We start from the raw sequence: 26,753 nt of genomic DNA, 5'->3' as shown, positions 1-26,753 counted from the left end.
AACCAAACAAGAGCCTTGGATGGTGTACTGATTCAGTATACATCGTAAGACAAATCAATATCACATTATTTGACAATCCCATGAAAACAATGCTAAAATTGGGACATACATTTCTCTATAAGCCATTTTAGAACTTGTGATGATTCACATTCATAAAATGGACCCATTTCCTAAAATACAAAGAGAACTTAATTGGTACAGCACCAAGGCAGAGCTAACACAGACAAGGAATAAAGGCACTCAAGGTCAATGAAATGTTGTAAAACGTTCAATTAAATACCTGAATTTACTTTTTTTAGCTGGGTCCCTAAGCTACTAACCTTCTCTGTTTTTTATGGTCCTTTCAAGTAAAATATGAAAAAGAATGCTAACAAGGACTATCGGTTAGCATTGACTGGACAAAAAAGGGGAGAAAATGAATGTTAATTTGCTTTATAAAGTTTTTAACAGCCTGGATTGTCAAAAGAAAACAGAATCAAAATGCATCCATCATGTCATAGGAAAATGACATAAAGAACTTTATGCCATAAACTGCCAGTGTAGCATTTTCTTCACACAAGCACTCTTGAGATCATGATACGAGTACTCATAGTCACAGGTTAACATGGTAGTGGACACATGTCTTGATCTCAACAAAGCTTGTGTAAAAATTAAAGTTTCACTGGCAATGATTCTTAAGCACATCCTCAAAGAAATTGCATAACATAAGAAACATACACTTACCCAGTGCTCTGTACAACCTGACCCAGAGTGGACACCGCCACTTCTCTTTTTGTGACTGCAGCTCCATCCAATAGAGCATCCACAATTAAAGGCATTAGATCTGGGATATATTGTCGCATTGCAAAACCGCCCTGAACAAACACCATGACCAAGATTTTAATATTTGAAGAAAACAGAACATTTGTTAGTGCTGCCAGTGCTACACTACAAATAAAGTTTAAAAGCATAAAAGAGCATTAAAGTTCCCTCATGGCACCACAAAATAAATAACTTAGACAACACAGCACTCATAAAATAAGACATCCTTGAGGTTTTTAAATGATAGAGATGCAAATACACAGCCATCAGAGCTTGTTAAAGGTCCAGCAATGGAGTTTTCCTACTTAATTGGATCTCCCAAGTGTATGGGTTCTATTCCTGAAATTGAATTGTGTGTCCAAGAAAAATTGTTGTGACAAAAAAGTCTTCCAACATCTCATCCGCCTATGAGCCATTCTATATGGAACTATTCTGCCAACCACGTAAAAAAGGGATGTCAGCAGACTCGGTAGAAAATGCAAATAATCACATTGGAAACCAAGGAAATTTACCTCTATAATGAATCATCATATTTCCTACCATGAGTAAACAACAAACCTCATTGTTGAAATCAACAAAGACCATGGTGAAAAGAAATCTTTTTAAAAGAGGGAGAGCGAGCGGACGCGAAATTGCTGTTAACTAAACCAAAAAGGAAATCTCAATAGCCTCTAAAAAAAAAAATCAGGCACTCAAGACAACAATATTTCCATCTTCAGATCTTGTGAAATAAAAGGAACCCCAAGAAGTGGCAGAGCAAAGAAGTGACTGTAGATTGAACCAAGCCAATGACAAGCTTGCATCCAGGCCCAAAACTATCATAGTTGGTCATAAATGATCCTCAGTCTTACATTCCATTATCAAAAACCTAACAGATGGTCTGGACCAAGCAGAATCAGGTTTCACAGGACTTCTGAGGGATTTTAATCCTACTTGATAGCAACTTAAGATCAGTACAACCTTATCAATATTGACAATTCAATTTCCATATATGCCGAATCAACTTTTTTTGTGTTGAAATTTGAGAATCATAAATATAAACATAAAGTTCTCTATTGAGAGATGATAACTTAGTTTTGACATTGGAAGTTGAGATTTACAGATACACTTAACTTAAAATTCTATGCTTATCTTTTTGAGAGTATATTAGAATTGCCAAACAGTGTCGGAATAATTAAATAATATTTAACTCACCACTCTAGCAAGATCCCCCACAGTTACAAGAACTCCGCTTACAATGCCTGTATTAGCATTGCCCATGGAGCTATCCACAAGCCTTGCGACAAGGGCCTGGAATTTGGAATTCACTCAATAAATACAGGAAATAAACACTTGAATATGGCTACAATTGTCAAATTATCTGTAAAACCTTGTGAATTGGAGCCACATATGGGAGTATAAGTCGTTCACAATTTCGTATTAAGCAACCAAGTAACTTTGCGCTTTCTTCTCTGCATTTGCTATCTGCACTGCTGACAAAGAAGGGGCATCTTAGCAAATAGCTTGCCTTAAAAGCACCTGAATTCTATTTCTAGCATCAGTGAAATAAGACTTGTCAAGAAAGTGTATTCAAACAACCAACAGATTAACAGTTACTTGTTTGTTAAACCCACGCCAGTGTTTAAATACAAACTTTAAAAAAAAACATTTCACATGACCTTTGCTCTAGATAGGTCAGCAACTGTATAAGATGGCGACGAAGAGCTGGAAGGACATAGGCAGGGTTCTTCTCAGATAACCTCCCAGCTACTGAGATAGCATATTCCCGAACATCAAAATCCTTCCAAAAGGTGTTCAATACATCAGTAAAAGGTAATGAATACCCAAAATTGGAGGGCAAAAAAAAAAGCAAAAACGGACTTAGTTTCAAAATATAAGCTAAGAGTAATGACACAGAGGAATCAGCAAAAAGAAAATGCAGGATTTTACTATACAAGATTGAGAGTGTGATAAGATCTACATCCTTAATCTGTAATTTCATTAACTGGCAAGAGCAGCATTAATTTGAGACATACAAACAGGCACCAGTAACTAACAGAGAGAAAACAAAAGAAGTCATAATACAGCCATATTTGGGAGACACCTCTGTCATTCCCATTCTCCATCAAGGTGCATTGATTTTACTTTTAATAAACTCGGACAACTTTGCCACTGTAAAGGTCGCAGATAGTACTATCTATGTTAGTACAACTTCCACTTGCAAAAAAACAATGTAACTGTACTATTTCCAGCTAATCTATGCTACAACATTCCAGGACATCGGCCTGTCAATCCTTGCAAATAGAAGGGTCGGCATTAGGGAAAAGATTATTTGATTATAGAGGACAAAACTATTGAATTCAATCAGGTGATAGGTGTAGACTAATTAACATCACGATAAACGTAAGGCTTCTTCAAATTTTCATCCTCCCTTATGACAAAAAATTCTAATGATTTTGGAAAAGTGCAAAATTCTAGGACGATTCGCTTCTCATAAATTAAACACCCAAACAGCTCCGGAGAGGCAAATCACAAACGATAAACAGTTCATTATACAGAAGTTCATGATCTCTTGAGGCTTATCTATTTTCTTAGTCCATAAACGCTTAACAATTGGGACCTTGTCAAACAAATGAATCGTTCTATCTTCTCTATTGGTCCTTTACCAAATTTTTTCAGTCCTCAAAATAATTATATCAATCCCTGGCAAGGGTTGAGGATGGGACAGTAATCATGATCAAAGTTACTAACCTAGTTTGTTACGCACAAAAAGTATCTGGGCTTTGGAGGTGTATACACACGTGCGCCTGTGTTTGCATGACTGAATGTCTGCTTGTGTGCATGCAGGTATACATTACTTTTTCCAAATTCACAACATCCTTCGGAGAGAAGAAACAAATGAAGAAATAAGAGAGAGTACCTCATCATTCAAAGCAGCAAAAACTGCACTGAGACTATCTGCCTGTGCTAAATATTCATCAAATCCCCTATTCACATGCAAGGAGTAGAAGATGGACCGCCTTACAGTGACATCAGCATCCGCAACAGCAGCGATGAGGAGTTTCTCAACAAGCTGCCAAAAAAATCAGTCATTGTAGTGGGTCCATGCAACACAGATTCCTTGATTAGCCATCTTAAAAACTTAGATTTCATAGAAGAGTCCCAACTGAGAGCTGTAAAGAGGAAGGGTATTTTCGAGCAGAAGACTGCAAATGATTCCTCTTACTACTTTTTGGTCAGTGTAGAGGTAGAGGAACAAGAAAGTTTTTGAGGGCGTGGAAGATGATTTTGCAAATATAAAGGACTCATGACTCTTTTGCATCAACTTTAATTACCAGACTAGATTGGAAGAGGCTCATAAATTAGATAGGTTGAACACCATCACTTGTAAATGATTTATGTAAAGGGGTTGACACTCCCTTAACAGAGGAAAAAAGGGTAGAAGTATGATCACAAGTTTCATACCAATCACATAATATCATAAATATATAGGGTAATTTCTGAAAACCACAATTGAAAAGCATGATAGTGTGTGCACAAAAGATACGCTTTCCCCTCGTTCCAACACAATGCAAAAAGCCTATTATATCCCATAGGCTATATTTGGGAACCGAATAGGCTACTTTTTATCCTATCAAAGCTTTTGGTTTTGTCATTGAATGGGTATAAACTAATACATCCTTGGAAAAAAAAAAATAAGCCACCTAGAGGAGGAATAACTGTGTCGTACTTCCCCTATTTAGTAAATAATAAATAACAAAATTAAGAAAAAACATGGCTACTAAGCTTTGAAGAGAGAGGCAAGGAGAAAGAGCAGCGGCAGTCCATGGCCATGGTGACAGGCAACCATACTACTGCAGTCACCATTCTGAGGTGCACCACCACAGCAGTGATCACCTGCACATATATATCTCTCTCCGTCCTCCAGACACTGATCCAAGATCAGCAACTGATCACAGTGAGGCAGTCCAAAAGGCCATCACCTCAATGAGGTAACTTTTCAGCCAAGAGTTTTTTTTCTTTTTTTCCCAATGTATATAAAAAAATTTATTATTGTGCATACCCAATCTTATATCCATTCCTCTACCAAACGGAAGAGAGGATATGAGATATCCTATCATATCTTACATTGAGACCTTAGAATGATATAAGATTAAATTCTTCAGGGAAGGAACCAAATAGTCCTAATGATCAAATGCAGCAACAATGTGCATATAGCCCAATTCAGAATTTCAAATGAACCACAAAATAAAACCTTGCAGATCAAAATATACAAAAAGGACGTTTCAGTGTGGATGGTTCTTCAGCATTGAAGAGACATGTTTCTTGGGGAAACCACAGTTTCAGTTTGAGTAGCCAATGACAAAGTGATCTGAATGTGAATCCGAAAAGGAGATTGATGATGATACAACACGCCTTAGAAAATGGACAAGAACACCAAACGAACTACCTCGAGAAGACTTAAAACACTGCACATAGCTACAATGTACTTTTTTTTCACCCATAATGTACACAAGCTACATGCATGTAATTCACATGTAAACTGATAAAAGAAGATTGACACACAAAAATTACAAGAAATCACCTCCTCAATCAGTCGCCTTCGCTTTCCTCCAGTTCGATTTGATCTAGTTGCACCAAATTGTGTGGATGCCACATCAGAGAAAGAACTTGCAACCAGTCTGCAACAGCATAGTGCTGCATCTTTTCGTGTTGCTCCATCTTCATCGTCCAAGTACCCAACAACCGATTCTTTGACAAATTCAAGAAGCTCGTGACCCTAAAGATAATAGCGTCAGCATCAAGCCATGATGGATATAACACGTGTCTTTCGAATGAGACAGTCACCATTTAGCACCTTAAAATTGAAACGGGCAAGAGTTTGCAGAGCAAGTTGCACAAGTGCTGAACCACTGAACTCAGAGAATTGTTGGGAAGTATTCATCATGCTCCCTCGAACCATGGCTACAGCCGGCTTTGCCTGTGGAGGATGAGACTTGGAAAGAACATTTGAAATGCAGCTGAGCAACCGAACTTGTATTGTCGGTAGCATAGATGGAATACTGAAATCAAATTGAACAGAAAGTAAATTCTTCATATTTAATCGCCACAATAACCCGGGACAAGAGATATACCACTGTATCATACCTGATTGTTATTTTCTCAAGAGCCTCTACAAGCATCGGAGAGAGACCAGCTGCAAACATAACATCCAATAGTCCACGAACGTGAGATTCCATCCTCGGCCCCATGGCTTTGGCAATGTTTCCAACACATGCCAAAGCCTCAAGTGAAGGCCTACCTCTACGTGGAGCAATCTATGAATCAGAACACCAGATATTAAGATGTTTTCACCAACATTTATAAGACCACTCCCTCACTATGGACAAGTTGGTCAGAACCAAAAAAAAAAAAATGGAATAACTATTCTAAAATATCTTTTGTAGGTAAAGAATAACTATGCTAACATATCAATCCTTCCACCAACATGGCAGTACATTGTTGCAGACATATTGGCTTTCAGCCTCTAACCAGTATTCATCCTTCCATGTTATTATACAGTGAGCATGTATCTCTTAATTATGCAGATCCTGCATGATCAAAGTCTCTTTTTTTTCTTGAGAAAGCAAAGAAGAACGAAATTTAACGCAAGAAAAGCATATAGAAAACTACAGACAAACAGAGTCTTGCTCGATAATCTGGTTTGGCTTTGTCATCCAGACAATCAGATAGAGGACCCATTTGTTACATTATTAGGGTAATGATAACTGAGTATGACAACCTACCCAAATTGGAAAGTGGTTCTTTATAACCTGCATACCCAAAAACATATCCACGTTCACACTCTCTTAAATTAAAAAAAAGTTGTTGCAGCCAGAATGTTTAATTTATAAGCAACAAGGAACGGGTGAGAGACAATACATACTGCATCACGTATGTGAGACATAATTGTCGGCAAATAATCAACAAGCTCCCCATCTAGAGCACCTGCCATCTCGCCAAGGGCTATAAACCCACTGGCTCGTTCAGCTGGTGTCTGTAAAACTGCAAGTATATGCTTCATGCATATCTGTAGGAAAAGTAATTTTGAAACCATATAAGGAGCTGGCAAACTGCCCGCATAGACAAAACAAACAAGACGAGATGCTGCAAACCGTTAAATAGTGTGTGACAAATCGATCACGAAGGAAATGTGCAATCCGAGGTAACAATGACGTTATGCTGCGTCGAACAAGCCGATCCTTGTGGTCTAAATATCTAAAAACAATGTCAGCAACTTCTCTATACCTCGACATCATGAATTCACCTGTATTTCTGCATTACGAAGGAACAAGTAACTTTTACCACAAGAGAAAAAACCTTTAAACGTTTTACACTGCAAGTGACAGTTCCATGCATTATAACCATAGTTGGGGCTTTTCTACTTGGCCAGAAACTTCTTGCTCTGTTGATTGCATTATTTTCACAAACTAGCATAACCCATAGGGAGCAAAATAGTTCCTCTGAAATTATGTTCTGTTTGTACAAACATCAGATATGTATCATGTTCCCAGAATGGGCACGGATTTGTAATTTTTTAAACATCTAGAGTACCTGGCACAGAAGTGCTTTCAACTTTTCTAAGAAAAGGCAATCCATCTGTAAACCTTCCCATTTGCAGATCATTTATAAGATAAAAAACTTCAACCCGACCGACTCGGCCATAAAATCAATCCGCCACAAAGATCGCAATAATAACAGCAGAGAGGACCATCATTACGAACCTCAAAAGCTCCCCGACAGCAAGCAATGACCCATGTATGCTATGAACAGAAGCATTTCTACCCAAGCCATCTTGTGTGGCCTCAAACATTCGATAGTACCTGTCAAAAATAAAAAGTCGGAAAGTCGTATCAAAGTTCAATGCTACGGAGGACCAAAAAAAATAGCATGAAAAATATAAGAGAGCAGCATTTGATTTTTTCAAGCTAAGGATACCGAGGATCCTCTAATACTGATCTATCACTATTATATGGACTGCATCAAGACATCAGTATCTTCATTGAATTGTTAGAATGATTGTTTCATTAGCCAAGATGGAGCATCAGGCTCCTTTACATCTGAATTAGTGATTTGATGGGTTCAATTCCCCATTAGAGTCTCAAATCTGGAAGTTCAAAATCATCAGGAGTTTACTCTGCTAGAACAGGGAACTCGTTGAATATATAGCCAGATAATAGGCAAGATGAGCAATTTTGTTAAAGTTCGCAGATCTTCTGTCAATCTGCTTTACAAAGCTAACTATGTTCAGAATAAGGTGCAATTTGACAGGAAAGACAAGCTATTCCTCATATTGAAGTGAATTATAAACTAACAACAGTAATAAACTGATGTCTGATACAGTTAACTTCCTAAACATATAGTACAAAAACCCAAAAAGTATGGCAGATTTGCACATTTATCATGTGACAACAGCAATCCTCTCTTGATTTCACAGTCAAAACTTCTTAAGTACTCCGTGATAACTGAAGTACCACAAATAATGACAACAACAAATGCATTTGCCCACTCTGTCATGAACAAAATGAAAATCATATGAATGAACTCACCATTGCACACGCCAACGCGTTTCTCTCTTCTCAATAACACGAAGGCAGGCACGTAATGCCTCCACAGCCTGTTCTCGTATTTTCTCATCCGGATCCCTCAATGCAACCCAGATAGCATCAACAAATTCAGGAACATGGACATTGAAAACAGTTGAAGCATTCTCAGCCATTTCCTACACCAGACCAGAGAGTATACATGCTTAAAATTTGAGAACAGTCAAATATCAAGCCATGCAGTTGTTATGTTCCAGAAGACGGGCAGATAATTCGTGAACAAGTAGTTCCTCCACAATGAAATTCGACAAATCTGGAAGATGCAACTGGGCAACCTCTGCTTGAAAAACAACTTGCTTAGCATGAACTTAGATAAAGAAGCACTTACCTTCAAGATCAGAACAGCTGCCAGAAGACGATGCTCCACTCTGTCTCCACGAAGCCAATCTAAAGCAATTTTTAACTACAAGAATAAAAGCTCCATGTTACATACAATGCTAAACGGCATACAACTAACAGATAGAAAAGCAACGCACCTGGCACTCCATCTCATCAGCAATCATTGCTCCGCCAGCCCTTGCTAGATGGCCCAGAACACCACTAGCAAGGACCAAAATTCTCTTATCACGTTTTCCGTCGAATACCGTTCGCATGTAATTTGAGAATCTCGAAACCTTCAAAGCATTCTCACCAAGAGAAACATCTATAAGCTCATCAATGACTCTCAAAGCACCCAAGTTCTCATCAGGATCATTGCTTTCTAGAAGAGCTGATATACGTTCATACAACTGATCCATAAACCGAACAAAAGCCTCCCCAATAAGCTCGCGAGCTTCTTCCTCCACATACTTTCTTAAAGCTGATGATGCTCCCTCCTATTGCAGTTATCAAGGAATCAAAGTGCGTTAAAGGAGGAGCGATAACATGGGAAGTGATTACAAGAGCAACATGGTATCAAGGAATTAAAGAAGAATATTTCTTGATTATTCCCATCAATCGGGACAAAAAGGAGCAGTTCGCTTGCAAAATATCAAATCTCCCATAAAAATGATCTCAACCCTTTTGGTACAAGATATAGGATAACTTCACCCACCTTGAGGTGACGAACAGATGTTTAAGCTTTTGCTTTACCTTTAAAAATGTTAATGATAGAATGCCAACCTTGCTTATAAAACGCCGCCATCACCTCTGCCAACACCACATTACACGGCCAACTGTTCCACCGCCATATTCAACTCATTCGACATCACAGCCACCAACACCACCACTTCCATTCAAGGAGAGGGTAACACAACAGCCATATATAATATTTTTTGTTATAGGAAACTTTGAATGAACTTTCAATGATTCCAACTTCTTATATTTCAAATCAGGGCAAGTTCAAGTGGTATTGATAAATTCACCTTTTCTTAAGACTTACTTACTGTTGGTTAGTTATCTGCTCTCATTTTCAATTTAACGCAAATTTTAGTCGCTGATATTTTCTCAAGGTCTCGCAACAATTACACTATTCTTCCTCTCACACAACACATGTTATGCAGCGATTTTTTGTTACATTTATCAAAGCAATCTCTAGAGAACACTTTTCCAAGGGTAAGCTGTTTCCATATCGAGGGAGATTTGGTGGCATCCTTTGATACAGTTGCTATTAGGAATTTGAAATCAGGAATGTACGCTGGTCAACCCAAGCTGAAGCTCTATTTGATCATTTTAGTTTTGGGTCAAGGCCAAGAATTTTTATCAAACTAGTTTGCTAACCCAATCATGTTAAGGAGGAGTATGTTTTATGGAGTAGAAGGGGGGTGGCTCAGCCCTACCACATGTCCAAACCCACATATGACATCGGACCACCTTCATCGCTCGTTTTGTTGCATATGATAGAGTACTTGTCAGCTGTCAACTACTGTACACTCTTTAATGAGGATATACTCGTTCATGAGTGTAAAAACGTGATGAGATCGGTTCATACATCCCATTTCCACCAAAGAGGTGACAAGACGTATAAAGCTACATTCTGCTCTATTTTCCTGTGGTTCTCCTGACAATAAACCGAACGATCTCCTACCCTGTCCAGCGTTTCATCCATCTCCCACCTAGAACTCAGAAAGAAAGAAGAGGGCACGTACAAAACTCGAAAACTCAATTTCACCATCTTCTCCAGAAGAATTGGAATTGGACCCACAACACAGACTGCTCCAAAATTCAATCTCACAGAAACACAACTAATACTTAAAGAGAGAAAAATATCGGTACCTTGGGGTTACCGGAGGTGCAGAGGTCAGCGACAATCCGATTTAAGGCGTCGAAGCTGCCCCCACCGGCGGCCGATCCGGGGACGAGGAAGCGAAGTGCCTGGGCCGCAGCTGCCATCGGCCCCGATTCCACCACCCGCAACCAAACCCTAAACCCTAGCAATCTCTCCGGTTACCTCGCTCGAGACATGGCGATGAGGAAGAGGAGGGTTTTGCCGAGATTTATCCGGCGAAGAAGGTACTACAGACGCGAGCCGCCACGCGACGCGAGGGCAGGCTTTTCCTGGTTGATGCTGCGTTTGAGAGTTCGTTTCTTGTCTGTGCTTTGGGCATCACTGTCCTTTGCTTCTTTCTTTATTAACCGGCCACCCTCTTTATCTTTTGGTGATCGGGGGGGGCCCGCGTGGAATTGATTCTATTCTCCGATTCTATTTCTCAAAACAAAACAAAAAATGAAAAACATATTTAATAACGTAAATAATTTTCATTCGGTTCTCGAGAATAGTTTTAAAGCAAAAATAAAAATAAAAAAAATTGATTCCAGGAAAAAAAATCACTTTTCAGAAATAACTTTTTTTTGCTTTTTATAAAAACACATATAATCAACATCCCTATTTAAGTTTTTATACTGTAATTGACCTTTTTGATTGACTCCCCGCGAAAGAATCAGAATATCCCTACTTTCCCTTACCGTCCAAAGCGGGGGAGAAGAATTTGTAGCCATATTCAATGACAGATCATTATACCACATTAAAATTACTTATAAGCCCGAAATCTATTTGGACAAGTGAGAATTAAAAGATAACTAACTAAACTAATTTGAAATCACAGACAAATCCAACACGATCTCTCCTTTTTTAAGCTTAAAATGACTTGTTATGATAGAAAAATTAGATGGAATAGTACGAAAAAATGTTATATGCAATATGTAATATGTTATATAAGAGAATCAATATGAATTAATCTTCAATTAATTTGAATTATAAGATGAAATATCATAAAGTAACTATGAAATTATTTGACTTAAATGACAAAAATTGAGAAGAGAAATTATTCCCGAAAACAGAAATTTTTTGTAGCTACCAAGAGTGTTTGTGTTTCAAGAACAGAAATTTTATGCATTTACCAAATATGTTGTGATACTCTAAAACTCATTCAGGAAACATAATAAAAATAAATAAATCCTAAAATAAATAAAATTTTCATATTAAAATAGTTGCCATGTAGGCTCTAATCTTTTTTCGAGCCTTGGCAATCTCTCTTTTTTTATCGTTTAAAATGTAGATGAAAGTAAATATTCATTTTTTTCAATACTTAAAATGCCATCGCGTCACAATAGTTGTAGACTTTATTTGACCATGTGACTCAATAACCTTTAAGTAGGACAGGTAATAGTTCTAGCATTTTAGGCCATGTATGACAATATATTTGGAGTAAAAGTTTTGCTCCAGAAAAAATGCTTTCATAGCAAAAATCCATTTGGTAACGTAATTTCTGAATCAGAAATCCATTTGTTACGAAACTTCATTTTTCTATTTTTTGGAGCATTTTTTTGCTTGCTTTTGAAGCCACTCGAAGAAATATTTACTTCAGTCAAGTTAATTTATGGAGCAGAAGTATTGTCATATGTGCCCTTAAAATTATGTTGTGTCTTCATCCATTCTTGGTTGAGAGAAACATCATCTAATTAAATTTAGGATTGATTGGTCATAGATATCAACATTACTCACGTCCTCACTTAACCAAAAAGAAATAAGATAATATCCATACCCATAGATATATCAATCAAACATAGGGAAAATTACCCAAAAAATCCTAAATTTATTACAATTGTGCCAATTTAGTCCTATTTTTTTTTGTCGATTCGAGTCATAAACATTTTACAATTGTGCCAATTTAGTTCATCCGACGAATTTTGACCATGATGGGCAACCTAATATTTTAATAATTTCTTTTGATTTTTTTGTTTACTTTTTTTCTTCCTTTTTCCTTTCACCTTCCCCTTCCCTGTTCTACCTCCGGTCGGTCATCGGATCTCGATGATCGGCCGGATGACGATCAACGAGGCTCTTGTCGACCTCGCCATAGCTGGGTGAGGCCTTGTTAGCCCAAATTTGGAGAGGTCAAGCCTTGTTGGCGGCGGTCATTGAACCTCGACGTCCGGCTCGAGGTAGAAAAAGGATGACAAAAAAAAAAAAAATAAAATAAAATAAAAAATAAAAAAATTAAAAAAAATTAAAATATTATGTCGTCGGATGGTCTAAATTGACACGATTGTAAAATTTTTTGGATTGAATTGACACAATTACAATAGGCTTAAGACTTTTTCGATAATTTTTCCATCAAACATATCACGGCTTTTTCTTTAAATTTCTTCTAAGGTCGTGTAAACTATCATACCAGCATCAGATCATGAACGATGCAATTTTTCCACGTACATAAAAGTAAGTCATTGGTTTATTGCCCAAGTTGGAAATAATATTACTCATTTCATCTTTAGCTCTTTAATTTAATATAGTTTTTTTTTAAATCAAAATACTTCCTTGAATTTGTAAAATGCCAAGACATTCAACGCCGCAAGAGTTCAAGCAATATAGGAGGCGACCCAACCTTGTAGCGTCTGCGTTGCGGGTGATAAAAGAGAAGTCTTTTGCGGGAAGACAACGGATAGAGAGATTCAAAGCCTCTCTCTTCTCTCTTCTTCTAGCTCGAGGCAATCCAACCATGTCACTTCTTCGCGCCATCCCTCTCGTATCCCTCCGACTAAGACCCTACGCTCTTGTCCCCAGTGTTTTCAGACTCAATCTCCAGCCGCTGCGGAAGAACGATGGCCTTCCCTCCGTTCGTGTTGCCACTAATTGTTCTTCTTCTTTGCCAACTTCACCAGAAGCCCCGGCCGCCAATTCTCAAGCTCCGGTAGCTCCCAAGGACGGCGGGCTCGTCTGGGTGTCAAGGACCGGGCTTTGCGGCGAGCTGTCGCCTGATGACGTGGGCAAGAGGGTCCGGATTTGTGGGTGGGTTGCGCTTCATCGGGTCCATGGCGGTCTCACGTTTCTCAATCTCAGAGACCACTCTGGCATTGTGCAGGTCAAAGTTCAGGCTCGGGTGCTTTTGCTTTGTTCATGTTCTTGTTATTATGCTTCTGCGCTGTCTGTGCTAGAAGACGCTGCTATTCGTAATTGATCGAAACGATTGGATTTTGAGGGGAAATTCATGGTTTTACCCACCTTCTTTTGTGATTACTGGACAGAATTTAGCTTTAAGGACATGATTAGGAGTATAGTTTTCATCCAAGCTTTTCAGTTTTGGCATATTTTGGCGTTGCTTTGTTTGTGTTGGTTTGCGTCCTGGGTTTATTCAATAGTGGAGCAAAAATGCTTTTGAGGAGTTTTCATGTGTATTGGCATGTGGGCTGGCATTTGCATATATTTTTATGCTGATAGATATTTCCAAAGTAAAGTTGGTTGAAGCAGATTTATCTCCAGTGGATTTTGATGTTATTTTGCTCTAATGAACTTTTTCGACCAAATTGGCTTAATTTCGAAGTTGCGTGCTTTTTAAATTCTATGCATAGGTCACAACCCTGCCCAATGAGTTCCCGGAGGCTCATGCTGCCATAAATCAACTGAGGCTTGAATATGTGGTTTCCGTTGAAGGAATCGTGCGGCAACGGCCAGCTGAGTCAATCAACAAGAAAATAAAAACTGGGATGATAGAGGTACATATGCAACTTTTGGGCACCATACTTGCCCTTTATGCCTTTATGGCTCAAAAGAAGAAGAATCTCTTCTAAACGTTAGCAGGCATGGTAATATGCTCCTCCAGCCTTTTGTGCTTAGGGTGGATCATGTTTCTAGTTCCCTATGATTGGTAGTGTCCACAGAAATCAACCTGCCTCGTGCTTTTAGAACTGTCTTAATTCCTTACTGACATTACCACGTTTTACACAACCTGGTTCCTGGATTTCAGGTTACTGCTGAGCATGTCCAAATATTGAATGCTGTCAGGTCTAAGTTGCCATTTTTGGTCACTACTGGAGATGACGGAAAGGATGCAGTGAAGGAGGAGATTCGTCTGAGGTATCTGTGATGTGATTGCTAAGTGACTATCTAATACTCTTTTAGCATATGTTTTGGTGGTTCTATTTGTAAGGGATTCTGTTAAATGTCCTTAGATACCGATATCTTGATTTGCGCCGTCAACAAATGAACTCCAATATCGTATTGCGACATAGAGTGGTCAAACTCATTCGGCAGTACCTGGAGGATATGCATGGTTTTGTGGAGGTACTGTTTTGTGATGGATGAGCAACTTTGAATATCATATTTTTGTGTTTGTTCATCAATATTTTGTTTGTTTGATCTTGAGTTCTCAACATCCTCATGGATATAAGGTAGATTGAGACTCCAATTCTTTCAAGATCAACCCCGGAAGGTGCTCGAGATTATTTGGTGCCATCAAGAGTTCAGGTAATCCGTTTCTTTGCACATTTCGCTTGGATTATCTATGTTCTTAGCTTTTAGAAGGATGATTTTGGACAAAATGTTTACCCCGCAACAGCAACCTTGTTGAACAATGAAGTTTTGCAAGAAGTTTGTATTATAACTCAAGGATACTGTGTCTTAAAAACGATTCTGATCTTGCAAATAACATGCCATGAGACATGAGGAGTTGTCTGCATTGGAAAATGGACTGGTATAAATGGAGTACCGAATCTAGTGGTTGAGCCCCAGGAAGTCCTTGTTAGACTAGTGAATCTATGAAATGGAGACAGCCTTGAATTGGCTAAACAGGAAGTGTTTAGTTTGCTAGAGTAGATAACTTTCACTGGTTGATTAGTTGTTCAAGCTACTTCGATATTTCGGTAAGATGAATGTGTAGAAACTTGGATATTCTGTTGTACATTAACTAAACGAATTACCTTGATAGAGATTGTGAATCATTCAGTATGGAGTTAGATTAAACTCTCAAGCCAAATCAAGCCACAGTGAGAATCGTTTGTTTCACCAGTGAATCATCTCCTGACATGATTGGCATGAGCTTGCAGTGTAAATTACAAAAGCCGATCTAACGTGTTCCGGAAATTATTGTTGGGAAGGCTTGGAGTTCTCTGATACTTTATCCTTCTTTTTCTGAGATGCATGCAACACTGCTTATGCACTTGCGTATGCACACAATCAATTTGGAGTTCTATATCGTTTCTTATTTACTGTTGGCATCAGATGCATAAAGCCTGAGGGTTACCACTTTTGATGAGCAAATCACATGAGAAGCATACGAGGAGATAATGCAAAGGATGTTTTCTAATGGTCTGGTTCATGGATATACTCCAACTAATGTGAGAGGAGAATGATAAGCTCCATATTAATCTATTTGTCTGCTTCTTACAATTGGGGACCTCTGATTTGCATATCTTATATTAGAGTGTTATCTTTTAGCAAGGAAGGACAGTAGTTTTTGAGTAATTATTTACTAAACATACCTTATTATTGAGTTGTTGATCTAATTATTTAGTTACTTATTTTGAAGCCAGGAACATTTTATGCTTTGCCGCAGAGTCCACAGCTGTTTAAGCAAATGTTGATGGTCTCCGGTTTTGATAGATATTATCAGATAGCAAGGTAAAGTGGTGTCGATATGTCCTTTTGTTGTCATTGGTGCATACAGTCATCCAAATTCTCACCATTAGCCATATCTTGCACATGCATATGACTCAAACTGATTAATATCACTTTTACCTTGCGGCTTAAAGACAAAACTTTTGGATTCTTGGCAAGACAGTGTCTACAGTAATTGTGTTTCTGGCAATTAAGGTTCCTGTTCATGTTTATGAACTTTCTCTTGAGGGATGTGTCCTTGGGTTGAACCTGTCCAACCAAAATGAGAAAAATACAGCTTTAGCTGGCCTAATGCTTGCTCTTATATGCTTAGTATCATAGTATTTGAGGAGGTATAAGGGGTACTTTACTAGAATGTAGGGGATGAAGTGAATGGGTCAATGACGAAACATGTTTATGTGGGTCTACGAGATATACCAGTGCTTCTTTTTTCAGCTAATTGCTGGGTCCAACGCGAATTTAATTATGATGAATGTACTTTTAACTGAAAAATGTTGATGATGATTTAGCTCTTTTTTGTTGCAGATGTTTCAGAGATGAAGATCTAAGGGCTGATAGGCAACCTGAATTTACTCAACTTGATATGGAAATGGCTTTCATGCCTTTGGAAGATGTGCTTAAACTCAATGAGGATTTAATTAGAAAGGTTGCTACGTCCCAGATGGAGTGGTTAATGCTACTTTTTGGTTGGAACAGTCTGTCAGAAAGTATACTTTGCACATGCAAGTCATTAGAGTTACTTTTGTTTGCATTAATTGTTGGCATGGTTCCCATAAGGGAAACGCTTGCGGGGAGCAGGAATGCCAAAGGTGAATGGTGAGCACACGTAGACAAAGGGTGGACTATGAGCGCAGACTCCCAGTAGCTTTCATTAGGCGGAAATTATGAACTTTGGGGTCAAGCACTTCAAAACATTCAAATAGACTTAAGCATCTGACTATGGTCCCATGTGGGGTTGTGTAGTGTAGTGCAGCAGTCAATGGACTTATCAAAATGGGTCAATTCAACTCCTCACTACTATGCTTCTTGCAATCTCACCAGGCATTTGGGAGTGGGTGATTTGCCTTTCTGGGAAATAATCCCAATTGCCAACGGGTTAAGGAGAAAAAGGATGAAGCATCTGTGACATTTTTATAGATACACTTTCTCCTGTGGTTGAAATGTTCTTTCTAAAGATACCATATTCTGCTCTTTTGATCCTGAGTACCTGGTAAATCTTTAATTAATTAGGAAGTCTGATTCCACCTTTATAATAAACCTGTGTTACAGCCGGCAGCAACTGCGCTCAGTTCCATGCTTGTAGGTTTACTTCAAATATGTTTGGCTTGGTCAGGATGACAAAGAAAGATTTTTCGTCAAACTTTGTTCTCCAAGCATTTTTCTGGATGGATTTGACCTGAAATTCGCTGTGTCCTGCTATGTATATTTCTATTCTGCGTATATATGCGCAGTTAAATTCACCTGTGGTTGGAGAGCAATTTGACTAATATTTACGTCTTTCATCTGCATAAGCCAATACATGCTCATGAGTAATCTGATTTACAGGTATTTCTGGAGATAAAAGGCATTGAGCTACCTGACCCTTTTCCAAGGCTCACTTACGCCGAAGCAATGAGCAGATATGGTTCAGACAGACCAGATACTCGATACGAGCTAGAGTTGAAAGATGTAATTCTCGATTTTCCTTTTCTTAGAACATTACTGCCAAATTTATAATGCGAAGCATTGTTAAAGAGGATACTCCTTCTTCCACTCATATGATTAGACAGCTCCTTTTCTTAAAGATGAAATGATGTTGCAATGTCTGTCTAATTTTTTAGAGTCTATTATAGGACCAGGACCAGCTTCATATGAACTTTATCTGTGCCATTGTCCTATTATTACTCCCTTTTTTCTTCTTATTTTAACTCATCTGATGGTATTTTGCTTGATGTTTTCTGGTTCTTTTGTGCATGAATTGGTAGTATATGAGTGTGATCCCTGTGATGGGGATAAAGATAAGTTAAAATATGGGAATTAAGGTAAGTAAATATAGTGGAAATCTTTTCTCTTATCTTTCCTCTGTTGTGTTTGAGGACCAAATCATTGTTTGCTCGTCACATCCACTTAAATTGTGAATGTAGATGAACGAAAACATTTTGATGGGGATGGCCGTTTTTTATTTTTCTAAATGCATGTGCATGCAGAACAAAGCCACATTTCATGCCATTGTTATGAGATTTTTTGCCTAAATAAGACATTGAACAGATACTAAATGAACCGCACATGGATCTTGCTTTGTAGTTTTGTGGCCATGATCTTTGTTTTGAGTTTGCGCTGCTTATACTACAAGGGCGTGGTTTTGACACATCAGGAGATAGCAAATTTACAAGTAATCTGAAAATATCGTAGTGGACCCATATATGGGTTCTTGTATGTCATATTGGAAGCAGATTCGCTTGAAACTCTATCATGGTCTTCTACAGGTGTCTGATATATTTGTGGAGGCATCCTTTAAGGTTTTCTCTGACGCCTTGAGAGATGGTGGGATTGTTAAAGCATTATGTGTTCCTTCAGGTGCAAAGGTTTACTCAAACACAGCTCTCAAAAAAGGTGGACTTTACACCGAAGCAATTAGATCTGGGGCAAAAGGCCTGCCTTTCCTGAAAGTCTTGGAAAATGGTAGAATTAGACTTGTGTTGCCTTCACTCTTTTCATATGTCTGACCTTATTTGACTATTTACTCAATCGAAATCTTTCAGGGGAAATTGAGGGCATTCCTGCATTGGTATCAAGTTTGGCCCCTATGACAAAGGATTTGCTACTGAAAAGATGTGCTGCGGCCTCTGGTGACCTCATTTTGTTTGCAGTTGGAGATCCTGGTTCTGTCAGTAGATCTCTGGACCGACTTAGGTTATTTATCGCGCAGGAACTAGGCTTGGTTGATCATGTAAGGTTTTGAATTGTCTTTTCTGATTTTGCCTAATGACATGACTTATCTTTGTAGTCTGCCTGACAAATATTTCTCCCTCAATCTGTAGTCCAGGCATTCAATTCTGTGGGTGACTGACTTTCCAATGTTTGAGTGGAATGATTCCGAGCAGAGACTTGAGGTATGGCTACTGTCTTCATTTTTTCATCTGTAATTGAAGTCAGATGAGGTCAAATTTCTGTCCAGATGGCTTCTGTAGTCAGTTTCCTGCATGTGGTCTGCATAGTCATTTTCTATCATTGCTCTTCAGTTTTCTTTTTCTTGAATTATCGACTCTGTAACTCAACAACTAGGAAATCTGCTAGATTCCACATATGGTGGATAAGTTTTGCTAATTTTCATGGTTGGGGCAATAGTATTGGGTCAGTCACTTAGCTTTGTTTGGGAAGAGGTGGTCGAGGAAAATTATTGAGGGGAGAAAATTTTTTGGAACTTTAAATTTTCTCTTCACAAAGATTCAAAGTCTTACCATTTTCCTCCCTCATCTCTTATTTTCCGCACCTTCTCTTCTTCCCAAATAAAGCATTAATAAACACACTCAGTGAAACCAGTCATCTCCTGTGTCCTTGAGATGCGTCGTCAGAAAATGGAGCGAGATATTACAAGACATTGATAAATTTTACTTCTTTGCAGATCCAAGGATTTTTTTTTTTTCAGTTTTTGGTGAAGAATGTAAGGAGTTGATTGCGGAATGGCAATTATTTCATATATATTTAAGGGAAATTCATAGTGTTTCTAACGTGAAGGGAAGAAATCTTTTTTACTTTAATTTAGATGTGATAAGCACCTGGTTTCTGCTTTTTTTTTTCTCTACAACTAAGTATGTGCATTGGGATAATCTGGCTTTGGATCGCAAATAGCAAATACTCCGATGATGAGTTTATATATACAAATCCTTTATGTCCAAAATCCAGATGAATTTACATTTATGTTTGTCGGACACGAGTGCTTGAGCGTGAGTGTGAACATGATCAAAATTTGGTCTACCAATGTCATGTTACCTCATACGTTAAACTTATCCCCGCTTTGACCATGGTATGATGCACTTTCTTGTCCGTTCCAACCATTTTGGTCCTCAACTTCTACTAGTTAGGCAGCCTTTTCTTTTCCAAGTGGATGTCAATGTTTAAAAATAACAACATTTGCATTAAAACGAATCTGAGTTTCCTCACATTGGTGTATTTCTCATTACTCATGAGGGAACCTGTAATTTCAAATAAACTGGTAACTATTAGCTGTTTGGTTTATGTTCTATCATGTCCTCATTGTCTTGTTCTTTTGCAGGCCTTGCATCATCCTTTTACTGCCCCAAATCCTAAAGACATGGAAAATCTTTCTTCTGCTCGTGCCTTGGCTTATGACATGGTGTACAATGGAGTAGAGGCATGTCTTTCGCTTTCAGCACCTTCTATTGGTAAATTATGTTAAATCTTATGATATAGACAATCTAAATTTGTCTTGGCCATCCATCTGTTCCTTCAGATTGGTGGTGGGAGCCTGAGAATCTACAAGCGCGAAGTTCAACAAAAGGTTCTGGAAATTGTTGGAATCTCTCCAGAAGAGGTGAGGACGGATATGTTCAATGTCTAACTACTGTTATAAACATGGTTGCTAAAATTGCTTCAGCTTCATCTCACACTATATCTGCCGATAAGTTAAACCTTTGCCTTGATGGTTTCTGTCTGCAATGAAAATGGACCTACATAATGTCTATAGTCATCAGAATTTCTGCTAATTTCAGGTTTTTTTGTGATTATTAGCTGCATACTGGTAGATATGAAGGTCATCTGATTACTATTGTGCTATAATATAATGTGAGATGTTGCTCAAAACCATATATTCCACTAATAATGCCTGGTTTTCCCCTTTTTCCTTCTTTCCTATTTTGATTTTGCCCCCAGCTTTAAGTTTGTTTATTTGGACCTCAGGACCTGTCATTTGACGTCTGTAGTGGGTCAAATGAAGGCGCTGCTCAAATGACGTCAGTTGTCCTTTAGGCTCATTATGTTTTTTTTCTGACTAACAGGCTGAAGTAAAGTTTGGGTACCTTCTGGAGGCTTTGGATGCGGGTGCTCCTCCCCATGGTAAGGAATTTCTTTACCTCATGAGATTTCCTTTGTGTGTGCATCTCTACACATAATCTTCTGATTCTCTTTGCAGTTGTAAGCTCCTAGAGTATTGGAAATGTTCTTGCAATGACAGACCATGCTGTAATTGCTGTTGCAATATAGATTAAAATGACTTTTTTGGTGGAATTATGGGGAAAGTCGGATTCCATACCATGACTTACTGCCTCATGCAGATTCCTTGTTTCCATGCCAATTGCATTGCACGTGTCTTAAATAGTGGGCATACTGTATGTAATTGTTTCTGATCCTCAATGTTTTTGGTGCAGGTGGAATCGCGTATGGCCTCGACAGACTGGTGATGTTATTGGCTGGCTCTAATTCAATAAGGGACGTCATAGCTTTTCCAAAAACGACTACTGCTCAGTGTGTCCTGACTCGTGCACCCTCAGAGGTTGATCCTCAGCAGCTAAAAGATCTATCCTTGCAGGCCCAGTAACTTATTACAGGAGTGTTGAGCTAGCTCTTCTCTTTATAACTATCATTTTTGAAGATCCGATATCTTTTTTATCATTTAATCTTGTTAATGTCTCAAGAACAATTTAGCAGGAAAAGAATAAAATGATTAATTACATTAGAGGCTGGAATGTACTTCCTCAAGAGCTTGTCTCCATCGATGTATCTATTGGAATGTCAAAAGTTTTAGTTGATCAGCAAAGCAGCTTTTCTTTTTGTTCTTTTATTATTCCAAGTCCTTTTGGTCAGTCCAGGGCTTGAAAGAGCTACACCTAATGAGCCTATTGTCAATGTTACGTCAAACGTGCCTGGGAATCAGGACAGAAACTTCACTGTTAAGTATCTTATATCCGATATTTTGATCGGTGATGAATTGCAATCTGGATTGTCTCTATGGCTGCATCTCTTAAAAGGGAAGTAGTTGATATGAATAATTGGTTCTGTCGGCCCTTCATTTGCCAGTCGACAATTCTGACAAGTGAACTCTGAAATTTTTGTGACTTGTCCTTTAGACACCTAGAAGCGTATTGTGTTACAAGCAGTGAACTGTATGTCGCTGATCCGATCACATTCACCACTAGAGAATTTCTTTAACCTATGGGTGTGCAGGGCAGCGTCTTTTTTATACAAGCTCATGCATTCATCAGTTGTTCGTGTTGAATGTTGAACAGATGGTCTTACTGCAACAGGTTATGCCGGTTTGGTAGTGGGAACTTGGTCAGTAGTCGTGTCCCCTTCTATTCTTGTCTGGTGTTGCTCTGTGTTGGACATCGACACTACAGAACTATGGCTCAACCGTCAGTTTTTGCGCTGCAATAGTATGCTCCATATGATCTAGAGAGCCGGGAGATGAGAACACTTTCGGCGAGTACCCAAACTCCTCTGTTCTCGGATCTTACCTTTTATGGGATTCACGGATTGGTCAAGTAAAGAAACTTATAACGCACTCGGCTTCTCTCTCTTCATTTTAAACTTCACATCTGGATTCAAATATGGAATCTCCTTATTCTGTAAATTGCTCGAATTTAAGTAACATTGGAATTACTCCGTGAGTAACAAAATCTCCAAGTTCTCAGTACCCATTAGAATGTAACAAGTCATTGAGAAAATTGAAGAAAAGCTTAGAAGGAAGAAAATTGAGGGGGAGTAACTTGCCAGGTTTAAAGATGTCTAGGCCAAGAGAACTTACCTTAATATTCCTTCATTATCATTCCACAATCTTGCTTTCCTTCTCTCTCTCTGCGAATGGATTACTCTGCTGCTGCTACCTTGCAAAATCTAAGTCCCAAGGCTCTAAAAATGCTTCACACAGACGTCCTTGTCACGACCAGGATAATTTTCGTGCTTCTTACGGCATAAGTAAACTGAATGCCTGATAATATGAACCGTGGCTGCAAGTTGATTTTACTAAGCCAATATTTCCTAGAGGGTCTTTCTCTTTCTTATCGAAAGTTGCAGGACCTAATGCTTGACAAAAACCATCGCCGACTTATTTTGTCCGACTTACTCATACCTGCGCGATTTGCTTTCTTTTGATCCATAGACCGAACAACTTCTGGCTGACTTTGCCCAAATAACTCGTCTTCCTAAGATTCTAGAACTTCGGAAGGCTTCCCAAGGTCCCAATGTAACCATGCAAAATGGTTACGTCTTAATCCGAATGGTAGCAATTGACAACTGTTGACATAGTAGACACAATGATGCATGTAACTGGTAATAACGCCAGGATACCTTATAATGCTCACAAAACTGATATAGTAACAACGAAAATGCGGTCGACTTCATTGTCTGCATCAATCTTCGATGGTCATAAGTGGCTTATTTGTCCCCCCATTATACATGTATCTGCCTATTCATGGATTTGTTTCCAAAACCTACAACATCAGTTATTGAATCCTGTTAATCTGTCAAAATGACATACATTCTAAACTACAAATATGAAAATACATGACGACTGTTGAAAATAATGGAAATAATGCTGCAAGAACGCCAAGACTCGATATAGGAAAAGTGAAGTGGTCAACTTCGATTTTGTTATGTCTGTCTTCCACATAATTATGTGGCTTATTTTGCATCCACATGATACATGAATCTACCCAATGATGGATATGTTTCCAAAAGCCTGCAACACGCCGGTTATTAATACCATCGACAATGCTTGAACCAAATCCAAAATCACATGAGATTTCCTTAGTCGGAATAGGATCGATATTTTTCCAGTTGGGAATAACTGATGAGAAAACACAATACAAATGTGGAGAATAATGGCAGTTTTATGGCGGACCTAATTGCTTAAGTTGCTGCATCATAGCTGATTGTGGACTCTTAGGATTCACAAATTTACACAGAATGAGGAATGTCTCAGTTATCGTATGGACCGGAAAAGCGAAATCATATGGGGAGGATATATTTCTTATCCTATCTCGACAGGTATATACTTGTCCTTGTCCAGGAAAAACTGCCACAGATATCAGGGAGCCTTTTCCAGTAATGAAGCTGTGTGCGCACCGCACCAGGAAGCAGGATAAACAGTACTTTCCCAACTTAAAATTTCCTGGAGATATCATAATTACAGTAAGCGCAAATGCCGTTAGCATAGCATTAATATGGCGACGACAAGGGAACATTGAATGGTCCAACTAAGAATTTTGAAGCGTCCTAATCCTTCTCTTTGCCAGATATACACTAGTGCACCTAAGGATGAGATGTGGCTAGGATTTCATTTGTCTGTATACACACATGGTTGGCTTGTATCACCTACTACTAGGTGGTATTATACATACCGATAATCACTAATTTACATGCCATATACACGAGACTGAAGGAGATTCTAGGCTGTCTTTAGGCGGTAAGAGATTAATTACTTGAAAGACAGGAAAAATTTTGACAACCAAAGATCTTAAATCCTGGCAAAAACGCTCCTATAAAGCCCCTCCTATCTGAGCCCTTCACAGTCACACATCTCCGTTCTCTTTTCTGGTCTCTCACAAGAAGTTTCTTTGCCCTTTTTCTGTGCTTTCGCCATGGCGAGAATGACCAGGGGTCGCCAAAAGATTCAAATGGCCAAGATGGACAACGAGAGTAACCTTCAAGTTACCTTCTCGAAGCGCCGATCTGGCCTTTTCAAGAAGGCGAGCGAGCTCAGCACTCTCTGTGGTGCAGATGTCGCACTGATCGTCTTCTCGCCAGGTGAGAAGGCCTTCTCCTTTGGTCACCCTAATGTCGACACCGTGCTCAATCGCTTCCTCAATGGCAACGAGCCACCCCAACAGACCCTGGGCACGGCGCAGCTCATTGAGGCTCATCGCAACGCCACTATTTGCGAGCTCAACATGCAGCTGACCGAGGTGCTTGGCCAGCTTGAAATGGAGAAGAAGCGTGGCGAGGAGCTCAAGAAGGCAATGAGGGCTAACCAGCATAAGCATTGGTGGGAGAAACCAGTCGATGAGCTGAGCGTGCCAGAGCTTGAGCAGATGAAGGTCTCGCTGTTTGACCTCCGGAAGAAGGTGTGCAAGGAGACAGAGCAGGTGGTGATCCAGGCGACCAATGCTCAGCCATTCTTTGGAGCGAGCTCAAGCCATGGACCGCCTATTCCTTTCCATGCGCAGAATGGAATCAGCGCCCCGGTGATACCGCCCAACCCTCATCCATACAACTTTGGATATGGACCAGGATTTCTTTAAGGCTCTCTATCGGCTCTATGGATATATGATTATATGCTCATTCAGTGTTGTAGTTTGAAGTTATATATGTTTCTGAACTTTTATCTGCCTTTGTGATCGTATGCGTGCAGTCATTTAGCGAATGCATAAAAAAACATGGAGTTAAATGGTCTGTTCAAGGATTTTATGGGGGTGATATGGATTATGCGTTCCATGCTCTATCCATATTAGATCAGTGTGAATGGTGTGCTTGACCTTTTGCTCCTGTTGCTTGATTATGTTGTAGCTCCAGATAGATCGATCATCGGTTGATCGTCGCCTACTGTAATTAGACATCTGGGCAGGTCAGTTGACCTTCACATAAACTGATTGTTTTTTGAGGTTTATCCTCATTGAACTTGAAGCATGTTGCTTTGGTTAATTGAATCTAGGGACAAGATCTACTAATCTTTGAAGGATGGACGATTAATTACAAAAAAAAGATCTCCGGATGGAGGCGACGGTTTCAACAATCAGCAGGTGTCGGATTGATCACCGTAATCTGGCGGATCTTCGTTCGTATAAGCTGCGATCGGTAATTACCATATAAGAAGGATACATTTTTCGGCATTTCAAATCCAAGACGCATGAAGTGGGCAGGTGACTGTCACTCTCCTCGAGCCGTTTCGGATATTCAAAAGAATGTAATGGATATCGAATATGTTAAAGATATTTTTCATCCATTCTTCCATCCATCTCGGCATGTTAAAGATGATAAAAACTAGTAGGAATCCAAGGTATGCAACGAGCAGAAAGTCATGATAAAAAGTCCTGGTCTCATAAGAGATCCTAGCTTTAGCGAAAAAAGCGAGATTGCAGCACACGGAGGTATGTAAATTTTGAATATGGTTGAAGGTGCTTGGCAGAAAGGAATTAAGAATATCGTGTTCGGAAATAGAAGTAACCTATTAAAGTTCCAGGATAAGGCCGGTTCTGATGAGGCGAAAGAGTATTCGTTTTTTTGTGTGTTTTTGATTTGTATTGAATCCTAATTAAGTAAATCAAAACAGTTTCGCAGATATATGTTTCCTTCCAGCTATCCATATGTTCATTACCCGGGAAGATGCAGAATACGCCTCACGCGATCTCACTGGACATATATGCTTGAACATCATGATTTATATGTTGCTAATGAAGATCGTTGGAGTTGGCAAATACTTCGGGGACCCTTGTTTCTCACACCGGGTACGCCCACGTGAGCTTAGGGAAACCGAAGTGTTACCCAACGACATATGACCCCTACGCGCGGATGCGGGGGTTCGGGGC

At 39.0% G+C, this 26,753-nt stretch overlaps 3 protein-coding genes across 7 annotated transcripts in view; 2 read left to right on the top strand and 1 right to left on the bottom strand.

Annotated features, from left to right (window-relative positions):
* LOC115735988 (serine/threonine-protein kinase TOR) overlaps positions 1 to 10,967 on the bottom strand; it is a 31,208-nt gene extending 20,241 nt beyond the window's left edge. For 2 of the 3 annotated variants that reach the window (XR_004014832.2, XM_030667480.2), the window contains exons 1-15: positions 10,617 to 10,967; positions 8,900 to 9,238; positions 8,752 to 8,826; positions 8,370 to 8,542; positions 7,545 to 7,643; positions 6,936 to 7,095; positions 6,707 to 6,850; positions 5,929 to 6,098; positions 5,639 to 5,843; positions 5,366 to 5,560; positions 3,701 to 3,853; positions 2,460 to 2,581; positions 2,171 to 2,270; positions 1,996 to 2,091; positions 724 to 854 (exon numbers count right to left, since the gene is read on the bottom strand). Coding sequence is in view for 2 of the 3 variants with exons in the window: in XM_030667480.2 (XP_030523340.1) it covers positions 724 to 854; positions 1,996 to 2,091; positions 2,171 to 2,270; positions 2,460 to 2,581; positions 3,701 to 3,853; positions 5,366 to 5,560; positions 5,639 to 5,843; positions 5,929 to 6,098; positions 6,707 to 6,850; positions 6,936 to 7,095; positions 7,545 to 7,643; positions 8,370 to 8,542; positions 8,752 to 8,826; positions 8,900 to 9,238; positions 10,617 to 10,733 (2,279 nt within the window). In the remaining variant the exon portion in view is untranslated. The remainder of the gene's footprint in view (positions 1 to 723; positions 855 to 1,995; positions 2,092 to 2,170; positions 2,271 to 2,459; positions 2,582 to 3,700; positions 3,854 to 5,365; positions 5,561 to 5,638; positions 5,844 to 5,928; positions 6,099 to 6,706; positions 6,851 to 6,935; positions 7,096 to 7,544; positions 7,644 to 8,369; positions 8,543 to 8,751; positions 8,827 to 8,899; positions 9,239 to 10,616) is intronic. The other variant, XM_048272402.1, reaches the window with a different exon arrangement.
* A 2,227-nt stretch (positions 10,968 to 13,194) lies between these two features.
* Positions 13,195 to 22,151, top strand: LOC115735966 (aspartate--tRNA ligase, chloroplastic/mitochondrial). Of its 3 annotated transcripts, XR_007196909.1 has the most exons (16): positions 13,195 to 13,702; positions 14,190 to 14,333; positions 14,585 to 14,694; positions 14,790 to 14,901; positions 15,013 to 15,084; positions 16,145 to 16,236; positions 16,759 to 16,879; positions 17,779 to 17,901; positions 18,699 to 18,894; positions 18,975 to 19,162; positions 19,254 to 19,325; positions 20,489 to 20,587; positions 20,687 to 20,767; positions 21,228 to 21,288; positions 21,600 to 21,851; positions 21,916 to 22,151. XR_007196909.1 is itself a non-coding variant. In XM_048272510.1 (15 exons), exons 1-15 carry the CDS (start codon positions 13,340 to 13,342, stop codon positions 21,767 to 21,769), a joined length of 2,004 nt encoding a protein of 667 aa, XP_048128467.1. In that variant the 5' UTR covers positions 13,195 to 13,339; the 3' UTR covers positions 21,770 to 22,151. The 3 variants fall into 3 exon arrangements, 2 of the variants coding, with proteins under 2 accessions (XP_048128467.1, XP_030523306.1); XM_048272510.1 differs by having other exon boundaries at positions 21,600 to 22,151; XM_030667446.2 differs by having other exon boundaries at positions 13,196 to 13,702; positions 21,231 to 21,288; positions 21,600 to 22,151.
* A 2,469-nt stretch (positions 22,152 to 24,620) lies between these two features.
* Positions 24,621 to 25,720, top strand: LOC115735970 (agamous-like MADS-box protein AGL62). The gene has a single exon (XM_030667456.2). It carries the CDS (start codon positions 24,810 to 24,812, stop codon positions 25,467 to 25,469), a length of 660 nt encoding a protein of 219 aa, XP_030523316.1. The 5' UTR covers positions 24,621 to 24,809; the 3' UTR covers positions 25,470 to 25,720.
* Positions 25,721 to 26,753: the final 1,033 nt, after the last annotated feature.

This window comes from Rhodamnia argentea, chromosome 11 (genome assembly GCF_020921035.1).
Source record: "Rhodamnia argentea isolate NSW1041297 chromosome 11, ASM2092103v1, whole genome shotgun sequence".
Taxonomy (NCBI): domain Eukaryota; kingdom Viridiplantae; phylum Streptophyta; class Magnoliopsida; order Myrtales; family Myrtaceae; genus Rhodamnia; species Rhodamnia argentea.
Note: the sequence above shows the minus strand (reverse complement) of the source record. Positions and strands in the feature narration are given on the sequence as shown.